Consider the following 11,790-nt stretch of genomic DNA (forward strand, 5'->3'; position numbering starts at 1 on the left):
CCACCGTTGCATAGCATCGTCTAACGTCAAATTTAAATTACATAAAGAGTTGGAACATCCAAGAAGTCAACTCAGTAAAATGTTTAATATTATTGCCGTGAAAATGTGGTTAAAAGATAAATTAATATTAGAATATAATTCAATTTCGTATAAACTTGGGAAAGAGTTGTATTTCAATTTCGTATAAAATTGGATTTAATTAGGTCCCACACAGTACAGTGGTATGTCAATTCCTTAAGAAATTGTCTTTTAGATGGCCAATGCTTACTCGACGTGTTTCAAATAACTAGTGGCTATTTACCCTCTGCTAACATTTTCTGGAGAAAGTGACATCTCAAATCTCGTGATGAATTTTTGTCTATTTTCTTCCTACATATTTATATGGTGCATTAATTAATTAAGGACGAACAAGCTACGTTGCAAAACCAAGACTCATCATCATAATAAAATCGTAAATTTCTCTTGTCTATCACTCGTTAAATATCTACTTGATTTTGTTTTATTTTTATTTTTACTATTTGTTTTTATTTATATTAATATCTAAATTTAATGTTACAGAATCAAGTGATATCAATTCCGTTAATAAAATTACATAAACTTTTAATAGATTTATTTAATAACATATAAAAATATAAATATATTAACACTTGACTTTAAATATATTATTTTTTATTCATTTAACATGCACAACATGCACAATTTTTCTGATTTGGTACTTTAAAAATGTAAACTGTCTTCCGTTAAAAATATTGTCTTTGCATGCAAAAGATAATAAACATTGTCGTACATATGTTGTTAGTAGTTCACACTCCTAACCAAAGGTTGGAGACGTAAATCTTGATTTCTTATCTGTTTATTGGAATTATTTGGGTTTGTAAAATTCAAAGTTACATGAAGGCTGACAAAGCACTTCGGCCTGATTTTAAATATCTCCCGCCCTCCTCCAATGATATGCCAAACTCCTCGTACCCTCGAAGTCAATATAAATCGGAGATTTTGTTCATCAAGTAGCTATACGTATACAACCTGCCATCTTTTTTCTTCTTAATTATCAGCCACAAAATTTAGTTAAATAAGCCTAGTTCTTGCTATTTAACAGTCAAGACCGCGCATATTCATTCCTCTGCCAAAAGAAAGAAAAAGAAAGGCCCTGGGAGAATGTGGAGGCTTACGATAGGAGAGGGTGGCAATAATCCATATATATACAGTACCAACAATTACTTGGGGAGACAGACGTGGGAGTTTGATCCTAATGCTGGCACGCCTGAAGAGCGAGCTGAGGTTGAAGAAGTTCGTCAGAATTACTACAACAATAGGAAACATGTCCGGCCCAGTTCTGACCTCCTTTGGCAGATTCAGGTATAAATAAGTTTTAAAAAGGAAAATTAGAATATAAATCTTAAATAGAAGTGATCAGTCTAAAGTTTAAATTATTATTAAACAACATTAAAGCATGCAAAATTTTTGGTTATTAATATATTTTTTTCATCTAGTAAATGCATGAAGTGTACTTACATATAGTTTGTTTCCAGGGTAAACTACTCTCATCCCTTTAACTTTTAATCATAATTCTATGCAAATTTATTAGTTTTCGAAATAGACAATCTCCTTTAAAAGTGTAAACACCGTTAACAAAATATATAAAATGATTAAAATGCCCATTTTTCTTTCTCTCATTTTTTCTCTCAAACAATATGGCCAACCAGCGACCGGTCGACCACCTCACAATAGGTGCTCTCCAAGGGACGGGAGTACTAGATCTGGTGCTTCCTTGATTTTTTTTTTATATAAAAAAAAGTTTATATAATATATTTTTTAAAATTAATAAAAAATAAAATTATCTTTTTAATATTGTCACGTCATCAAACTAACGAAAATACTAACAATTGACTAACGACTAAACGTATATGTCTAATGAAAAATATTTTTTGACAAGAAGTGTCCATTTTTTGACTCACTCAAAATTTCAATTAAAAACTAAAAAGATTGAAGTATTTTACCCTTGTTTCTATGATTTTGAAAAGATATATACTAAGCTAGCTATGTGTGGTCTTTTTTGAGGGGGCAAAATAGTTGGTTGATCTTTCCTTAGCTAGCTCCAATTGTGCTCATGCGGCTAGCTTGCAACACTTTTTCCTTTGAGGAAAATTTGTTTTTGGAAACCCTTCCTGTTTGAGGCAATTGAAAATTATTTATCAAAATTTTCTTGCAACAATCTAAACTGGAAACTAGTAATAATAACATCCATTTACTGTTTGATTGTATTTTTAAGAGTTACTGAAGTACTACTAAATTAAAATTAAAAATTTCTTTCACTTAGAATAAATGACTCACTAAGTACTAATTTTGAGTTCTATATAAAATTTTGAGTAATTCAAGTTTTGTAACGAAAAAGCCAAAAATATCTATTTGTTTTAAATATATTTTTTGTTTTGTTTTCTTTCTATTTAAGAAATTTTATTGTTTTCCATTGACTACCATACGTAGAGTGTTGGTGTTTAAATTTATGATTATGGCTTCTATTGATAAGTTATTGCCCCCTTCATCCTAAACTTAAGTAAAGTGTCAAATGAGAAGAAAGCAGTAAAGATTTGTAAGATAAATGGGATATATATAAACAGAAAAAGGGTGAATTAGAATATAAAAGACGAGAAGTTCTGCTGAGAAGGTGTGGATCACAAAATTAGTCAAAAGCACGAATTGAGGAAAAGGATGAGGAAGTACTCATAATAATTGCAATTAATAATTGTAAGAAAAAAGTAAGGAAAAAGTGAAAGCACATTCCTATTTCTCAGCTGACACTGATTACGGCATATGATGAAAACTTCATATTATATATTGTTGAAGAATATTTTCCATGTGTTGGAGTTGCCTTTTCTTTTCACTTTCGTTTCTTTGATGAACGCAGTCCTTAAAAGAGAAGAACTTCAAACAAACAATTCCCCCAGTAAAGATTAAGGACGGTGAGGAAATCACATGTGAAACAGCTACAGCTGCACTAAGGAGAGGTGTTCATTTATTGTCAGCCCTGCAAGCAAGTGATGGCCACTGGCCTGCTGAGAATTCTGGTCCAATGTTCTATTTTCCTCCTTTGGTGACTACTCAAATCGCTTCTCTTTTCTCTTCGGGTTTCATTTCTTTAATGATATGCTTGATTCCCAAAAAAAAAAAAAAATAGTTATTTCATAAAAATAAAATAAAGGAGGAATAACTATTATATAGTTAGTTTATGAAAATGAAATAGAATATGAATTATTGTTATGATTTATTCCAATAATTGGTTGGTGGGAATATTTTTAAGCATAATTAACGAATACGTGGTAAATGACAAAAATATCTTTTAATAAAATTAAAAAGTTTATTTTGTTAAAAGATAAAAATAGTCTAATAATTGGTAATAAAATCAAAATACCTTTTACAATATTAAATAATATTTTCACCACAATACAAACATATTTTTATTATAATTTAATAATATTTTGTATTAGAAGATAATTAAACCTTTTATTATAATTAAATAATATTTAATCCTAAAAGACAAATTAAATATATTCTTTATTAAATTTAAATAAAAATAAATAATATTCTAGATTACATTTATTATAGTCCAATAATAATATTAAATAATATTCTTTATAATATTTATTATAGCTAAATAATATAAATATATTAAATGATATTTAAATATTTCCGTTTTCTATTTAAAAAAATTGAAGTAAAAAATTCCTTATAAAGGGTATTTTTGTAAAGTGGAGGAGAGCGGCAATACCTGGAAGCTCCAAAAATGGAATTGCCTTAGAGAGGAGTGAGCAATAGAGAAAGGAAAAATGAGTTTAGTATTATTTTATAAGATGAGTTTTGAAATTGTAAAGGGATATTTTTATCTAATTAATTTTTTTTTCTATTTCAAAAAATTCAGGATAGCCATTATCAAGGTTTTTTGGAATGTTCATTCCATTAAATCAAATGTAACTTTATCTTAAGAATAACAATAGGAAGAGAATAGCTATTCCATTCCCAGCCAAGCATACCATAACAGTTTTTTTAAGAATTTTGACAATATTTTAAGAGTACATATCTATTCCTAATTACTTTAAGTTAATTTATGCAATGACCACGTTCTAAAATTAAACTGCAGGCCATGGCTTTGTACATTACAGGGCATATTGACACTGTGTTCTCTGCAGAGCATCGCAAAGAAATCCTCCGATACATATACTGTCATCAGGTACATGACTGATTGGTTAAATTAAGGGGAAAAAGGCCTAGATTTTCGCGTCTTCTTCTCTGATTTATTTGTTTTACCTTTCGTTTCAACCGTCTTGCTTAAACGTAATCATCCATTTCAAGTTCATGAATGTACGTTATTTGTTGTAGAACGAAGACGGTGGTTGGGGATTACACATAGAGGGTCACAGCATCATGTTTAGCACTGCTCTCAACTACATTTGCATGCGTTTGCTTGGAGAAGGGCCTGATGGCGGCCAAGACAACGCTTGTAAGAGAGCACGAAAATGGATTCTTGACCGTGGTGGTGTAACAACAATACCGTCTTGGGGAAAGACGTGGCTTTCGGTATATGACATATTTACTTGTAATAAATATTTTTGCTTCTAGAACACCAGAAATATTAACTAAAATTTGTTTCAAATGATTATTCTTCGTTGGAGATACTTGGTCTGTTTGACTGGTCTGGCTGCCATCCCATGCCCCCAGAGTTTTGGGTCCTTCCTTCCTATTTTCCCATTCATCCAGGTTCGAAAAATGTTTCTTTGTTAGTGATCAAATATGCGTCCTCATCATTAGAAAGAGTTGCTTTCATCTTCCTCCTGGAAATTATCTGCATACAGATTATAATTAAGATTATATTGGTTATTTGATTGCACTCTGCACAACCGGCTTTAAATAAGTATATTATTGGTTCCACACCTTGATATTAAAATTTGATTGCCTTATTTTTTTGATTAATACAGCAAAAATGTGGTGTTACTGTCGCATTACGTACTTGCCTATGTCGTATTTATATGGGAAAAAATTTGTTGGTCCAATCACACCTCTCATACTACAGTTGAGAGAAGAACTCCACATTGAACCATATCATAAAATTAATTGGAGGCAAAAGCGCCATTTATGTGCAGAGGTGTGTGTACGAGACTTGCTATATTCCTAAGAACTTTTATGCACGTCATACAATCACATTATTTTCTCAAGAAATCCTCACATTTGGGATGATTATATATGGGAAATTTTTTTTGCAGGAGGATCTTTACTATCCCCATACTGTGTTACAAATGTTACTATGGAACAGTCTTTCCACATTTACAGAGCCTCTCCTTTCTCGATGGCCCCTTAACAAGTTGAGAGAAAAGGCTCTTCAGAAAACAATGGACCACATTCATTATGAAGACGAATGCAGTCGGTACATTACCATTGGAGGCGTGGAGAAGGTAATGGAATTTTCTAGTACTATATATGAAAATGACCAATTGAGTATGGAAATTTGGATAATTTTATTTGTTGATCCATATGCTACTTGGATCATATAAGCAGCCCTTATGCATGCTTGCTTGTTGGCTGGAGAATCCCACCGGGGATTATTTTAAAAAGCACCTTGCCAGGATTGCTGACTACTTGTGGGTTGGAGAAGATGGAATGAAAATGCAGGTTAGTGAAAATTTTCTCTAGCTGAAACTTGCAAAATAATCAGCCTTGACTTGATTGTGATTCCGTTAAACTTTATTCATTTTAACCCAACTTTATACCTATGCTTCGACTTAGTAGAATGTTGTACCATAAACCATAAATTTTTTATGTGCCTTGTGGTTCTAGAATTTACCATTTGGTATGTACATGCAGAGTTTTGGAAGTCAAGTTTGGGATTGTAGTTTCGCTCTTCAAGCTTTGCTTGCTAGCGATCTTACTAACGACATCAGACCTACACTTATGAAAGGACACGACTTCCTGAAGCATTCCCAGGTTCCAATGCATAATGGTGTTTATGATTTTTTTTTCCTTCTTGATTTTGTTTGGATTTACCTTTTTAACACCCCTTAAAATTTGAAGGTCAAGGATAATCCCCCCGGTGACTTTAAACGAATGTTCAGACACATTTCTAAAGGATCATGGACCTTTTCTGATCAAGATCATGGATGGCAAGTTTCTGATTGCACTGCAGAAAGTTTGAAGGTAAATTGCTTTTGTCCAAGCACAGTGCTAACATTTATCCCAGCTATAATGGTTAAAATTTGAACTCTAACTTCGTTTAGGGATTGCATTTTTCCAAAGAACCTAGCTAGGGGGGTTTATTGGATAAGAAAAGGTTATCTTCAATCACACTAAATCTCTATAATGTACAGAAAGTAAAATGTTCAATCACAACACTCCTGACCAGCTCCTATTTATTGTTTTACAGTGCTGCCTATATTTCTCAAAGATGCCACCAGAAACTGTTGGTGAGAAAATGGAACCAGAGAAATTCTATGACGCTGTCAATGTTATAATATCATTACAGGTAAATTAATTGTGGCCCTTGAATTAAACTTTACTTGGACCCTGTAGACATGGATGTAATAATTAACAGATGCAGCTAGTGTTTGGATTAGTTTAGAAACATATTTACATCCTTAAAAATGTGTTAACTATATATAAAATTCAGGAATTTCAAAAACGTGTTAACGATAAGCTTATAATTCCCAATGGTAACTTGTGATGGAAAATGTATCCTATTCCAAATTAATTTCCCAATGCTTTGACTTGGGTGACTATAATTTGATTGCAATCAGTATAAAATTGTTGCAGAGTCAGAATGGGGGTTTCTCAGGATGGGAGCCAGCAACAGCTGGATTATGGATGGAGGTAGGAACTCCAACATAAATTGAACTAGCCTCTGACCTGAGTCTTCTATTTGCAAACTTATCAAAAACTTTTGAACTTGTCTTCCATTCCAATAGATTTCTTTGACCAGTACTAATGCTTTTAATGTTATGCTCTCAGTGGCTCAATCCTGTGGAGTTTCTCGACGATAATGTCATTGAGCATGAGTAAGGGCCTTACATTTACCTTCTTCTCTTTGTAATTCTTTATAGAGAAATGCTATTCGGTCACTCATGAACAAATGAGGCCGAATTCGATTCGATTGAATAAAATTACTCCCGTCGTTGTATCAGTCGGCTCAATTTTCAGTCTCCTACCTTTCCCACTGTATAGCACAGCCCTTGATTTATATAGCAATACCCTAGTAGACTAATAAGTAGATTATGGATTGATCCAGGTATACGGAGTGCACAGCATCAGCAATACAGGCACTAGTTCTTTTTACGGAGTCTTATCCTGGACACAGAGGAAAAGAGATTGAGAAATGCATTGCCAAAGCTGTCCTGTTTCTTGAAAACGTACAAAAGCCAGATGGTTCATGGTATGTTTTTCACTAATAACATTATCGGGTTAAATTTGGAGCATGATGAATATCAACTGCGATTGATAAGTATTGTCATAGGTATGGTAGTTGGGGGATTTGCTTCACGTATGGGACATGGTTTGCACTAGGAGGTTTAGCTGCTGCTGGCAAGAACTACAACAATTGTCTGGCCGTGCGTAAAGGACTCGATTTTCTACTTGAAACACAAACAGATGATGGTGGTTGGGGAGAGAGCTATCTTTCATGTCCAAAAGAGGTAATCCTTGTTGCCTATACAATCATATGTTTCTCCAACCTCAACCAATCACCTCATTGTTTCCCAACTTGTTTCTTTTTTACTTGTGAAAACATTTTGAACTAGGGTTACACGTACCCTCTACAAGATTGGAATCTACTACCTACAAATTAAAATTCAAGTTCAAATTCTTCTGCCTGCAGGTATATACACCTCTTGAAGGAAATAGATCAAATTTGGTGCATACTGCAATGGCCTTGATGGGTTTAATTCATGGTGGACAGGTTAGTTTTGTCATTTGATTAACAAATACTTGCTAATATCTTCTTAATTATATTACTCTTGATAAGTATATGCTTTTCACCATTTATAATAGGCAAAACGAGATCCTAATCCCCTACATCGTGCTGCAAAGCTTTTGATCAATTCTCAACTACCAGATGGTGATTTTCCCCAACAGGTAACTGAAAGGACTGTTTAAACTTTGAATGCACTAGTGTCCAGCACTTCATCTAAGCATGAGAAACATAGCAACTTATAAAGGAGTTAGACACCTACTGGATAAGTTTGTTGTCCCTTAATTAAACCTTTAAATTTCAAATCATGCCATCTTTTCAAGATTTCAAGATAAGCTTCTTTAGAGACTTGATTCACTGATGAACTTTCTATCAGAAGAGGTTGAAGCTAAAGCACACCCAGGTAAGGAACAGAAAGAACTCCCAAAATAAACACTCGTGCAAACACCAACAAAAAAGGGGAGGGAACATGAAATCCATGAAATGTGCTAGTTACAAATGTTTACTTGCTAATGTTTGATACTTCTTTGCGACAGGAAATGATGGGAGTTTTCATGAGCAATTGCATGCTACACTATGCATCCTACAGGAACACTTTCCCGACTTGGGCTCTAGCTGAATATCGAAAGCATGTTCCATTGCCTTCGAAATGCATTTGAATGAAGCAGATGATATCCAGGCAAAGACTATTATAAATAAAGTGGCTGAAACTTACTATTTAAATGTCCATGTACATAAATATGTGTGTGTGTGTGTGTGTGTGTGTATAGAGAGAGAGAGAGCAATCCACTACACCCTGTCGTATCTTTTCATATAATTTATATTTGGTTAATCCAATCATTAGATTTTGTGCTTTATTCACATAAATTATGTATGTTAAGTTTGAAGTTAATTAAAGATGTCTAAGTAATTATTTGATACAATAAATCAAAACATAAAGTCTGAAATGAAATCAATTTACTATAACTTCTGAATCATAGAGAGCTATCTGTACACAATGTATCAAACAATTCTGTCAAATTGTAAGGCAATAATAACTACTGCAAATATAGAAAAGACTAGTTCATAAGTGATACAATTGTAGTCATCACATAGCTTCGACAATGCTATTGTGCACATCAATAGTTAAATTTTAAAAAGAAAAAACTCAAATTAAATGGAAATGATCTTTCCACTTCTGTTGAAAAGCTAGCCTTTACAAACTAAACATCCATGGCGCAAGAAAAAATTCCTTTGATTTACAGTAGGAACAGAACCACATGGCATTGTAATTTTCCTTAGAGATGGCCTTGAAAACACCATCCAAGCTACAATATCTACACTCACATTATTGCACCACCTCAAATTCATCTCTTTTAAAGCTTTGCAGTTTACAACCACACCTTCAACTCCTCTTGCAGTCACATTCAAGCAACCTTCCAAATTCAGATGTGATAGCCTACAACATCTCTTCCCAATCAAAGTCAATGCCTCATCATTAATTCCCAAACCCTCTGCCTGCAAAACCTCTAGTTTAGGAAGTTCAAAGTCTATTTCAAGATTTTTAATCCCTTCAAATCTATTAATCTCCAAACACCTAATATGCAAACAACTTTTTAAAATTCCCAAGATGCCTCTTTCAGTAATATGTGAGCAATAGGTGACATCGAGTACTTCTAAATTGGGGCAAACATAGGCAGCCTTTTTTATGCATTCATCATTCAAACTGTTATTCCAAGCCAAATATAGTGACTTAACTCGAGGATTTACCACTATTTCAGTTGGAAATTCTTCCACTCCGAGATTGGTTCTCTCCATATTGATAATGCTTAACAAAGGACAGTTTTTCGTAAGATTGAAGAAAGTTGAATTCGTTAACTTCGAGCATAAACTAAGGTTTGTAAAGGTTAAATTACCAAGAAACTTGGTCAATTCCATCATGGACTCATCGTTGAGAAAATTTGCTCCTTCAAGATCTAAGTATGTAAGAGACTGGTATTTAGAGAAGAGAAAATAAATCCCATCAAATGTATAACAAAAGCAACGAGAGAGAACAAGTTTGGTCAGTGGAAGGCATGCTTCAGCAACTAAACACAACAATTCATCAGATATAAACGAATTTGAGAGATCAAGCTCGCATAAACCTCTTGCATATGCAAACGAATCCTTAAAACATAAATCTATTGAAGGAATTCCAATTCCATTCATCGAAATCGACTTCAAATTACCACTTTTAAGCATAGCCAAAGCAATTCCATTCTGGGTAATGAAATCGCAATCACGGATCCCAATTTCACTCAAAAACAAACAATTCAACGATAAACTAACAAGAGCTTGATCGGTTATAAACGGATTACCAGAAAGATCCATCTTCTGCAATCTCCTGAGCCTCGAGGCCAAGCCAAGGATCCATAATCAGTAACCAAACCCGGAAAACTCCTTGACTCCAACGATCCATTGGGGGAAAACCCACATCCATGGTCAGGGTAGCTAATATCAACAGCTTCAAGAAAAGGGAAACAGTTCCCAATCTCAATCAAATCAGAGTCTGTCAAGGACACAATTTTTGAGCAATTCAGTTCTTTCAAATTCCTCAATTTGGAACCCAGCTGCTTCAAACCCAATAAAGGAAAACTCGTTTGGTTTGAAACGTCGAGCGATATTAAGGGCAACCCAGATTGTGAAATCTGGGAAAGAACAGAATCGAGACTGCCGTGAATGTCACGGAAAATGATCGTGTGGAGATTTGGAAAACGGCGGAGAAGACGAGGGAGGGATTCCAAGGTTGGGTCAGTGATGGTGAGCGTGTGACGGAGATGATTGGTGATGGAGAGAAACATGTTGCAGACTAAAGAGAGAGGTTCGACATAGCGATGGTGTTGTAATAAACTGAAAATTGATTCCCAGCATTCTTGCGGTAGTTCCATTGTCAGTTTCTTTCAACGGGAGAGAAGAGAATGGAGGAGGCCAGAGAAAGAGAAAACAAAAGAGTGATTTTAAGCTTGGGAAGCAGCTGGATAACGGGCAAGACCAGCAAAAGGCATATGTAATGCAAGGATTCTTTTCAAAATGCAGATGATGGCTACTATTTGAAAATTTTTCTTTTTCCTTTCCATTTGATAACTTTATTCCATTAAAAGGATTTCATTTCTTTTTCCTCCATAGCCATTAAATTTTAAATACAATAAAATAGAAAATTTTTTATTTCTTTTATTTTTGCTGCAAAATAATTTAATTGGGATTTACCTAATTCATTTTTAATTGTTCCAACAATCAAAAATAATATAATTGAAGACACATCTAGCTATTTGAGTTTAAAATTTTATTTTCAAAGATTTTGAATTCCAATCCATTATAAACAAAATTGAATGTATAAATTAGGAAAGATTATTTCATTATCATATGGCTAAGATTTTTCATATACCTCAAAAAAAAAACTTAATACAATTTTAGACATAATATAAGTTCAGTGAAAGTAATTGAGGCCTTTCCTTGGCACATAGATAAGGAATTTCAATTTCCTTAACATCTAAGTTTTCCATTGTAAGGAATCTGTTTGTGCTTATCTAGACTGACTTTACATCCTATTCAACTTTTCCCCTTCTGTACCTCTACCGCTATACCAAATAGACTTGAAAGGAAGCAATTATTCTGGGGATTTTGATTTCTAATATTAAAGTTCAGTGAATAACAATCAAGTTTTTCCTTTTTAATCAAGTTTTCAAGTTCGAGTCAATTTTTTTGTTAATTTTAATAATACCCTAACATTAATTATCGCCTCAAAATTAACACGTGACCATTCAAGTAATTTTGGATTTTAATTATTGTGTTTTTCAATTGGTGTTTAGCTTGTTTGTTTTGAC

At 33.5% G+C, this 11,790-nt stretch overlaps 1 protein-coding gene and 1 pseudogene across 1 annotated transcript; one reads left to right on the forward strand and one right to left on the reverse strand.

Moving 5' to 3' along the window:
• Window positions 1–1,142: 1,142 nt before the first annotated feature.
• On the forward strand, window positions 1,143–8,782 carry LOC18595385 (beta-amyrin synthase-like). The gene is made up of 18 exons (XM_088807430.1): window positions 1,143–1,359; window positions 2,909–3,094; window positions 4,139–4,228; window positions 4,378–4,575; window positions 4,671–4,755; window positions 4,974–5,140; window positions 5,259–5,447; window positions 5,551–5,664; window positions 5,857–5,976; window positions 6,064–6,186; window positions 6,413–6,511; window positions 6,799–6,855; window positions 6,994–7,040; window positions 7,271–7,414; window positions 7,496–7,673; window positions 7,856–7,936; window positions 8,029–8,112; window positions 8,485–8,782. Exons 1-18 carry the CDS (start codon window positions 1,159–1,161, stop codon window positions 8,605–8,607), a joined length of 2,286 nt encoding a protein of 761 aa, XP_088663556.1. The 5' UTR covers window positions 1,143–1,158; the 3' UTR covers window positions 8,608–8,782.
• Window positions 8,783–8,883: 101 nt separating this feature from the next.
• LOC18595386 (uncharacterized) lies at window positions 8,884–11,047 on the reverse strand (annotated as a pseudogene).
• Window positions 11,048–11,790: the final 743 nt, after the last annotated feature.

The sequence above is a fragment of the Theobroma cacao genome, chromosome 6 (assembly GCF_053813885.1).
Source record: "Theobroma cacao isolate CCN51 chromosome 6, ASM5381388v1, whole genome shotgun sequence".
NCBI lineage: Eukaryota > Viridiplantae > Streptophyta > Magnoliopsida > Malvales > Malvaceae > Theobroma > Theobroma cacao.

Coding starts and splice junctions, on each gene's coding strand:
- LOC18595385 (XM_088807430.1), top strand. CDS start 1,159: ATGTGGAGGCTTACGATAGGAGAGGGTGGCAATAATCCATATATATAC. Junction 3,095..4,138: donor TGTTCTATTTTCCTCCTTTG/GTGACTACTCAA, acceptor ATTAAACTGCAG/GCCATGGCTTTGTACATTAC. Junction 5,448..5,550: donor CCATTGGAGGCGTGGAGAAG/GTAATGGAATTT, acceptor TCATATAAGCAG/CCCTTATGCATGCTTGCTTG.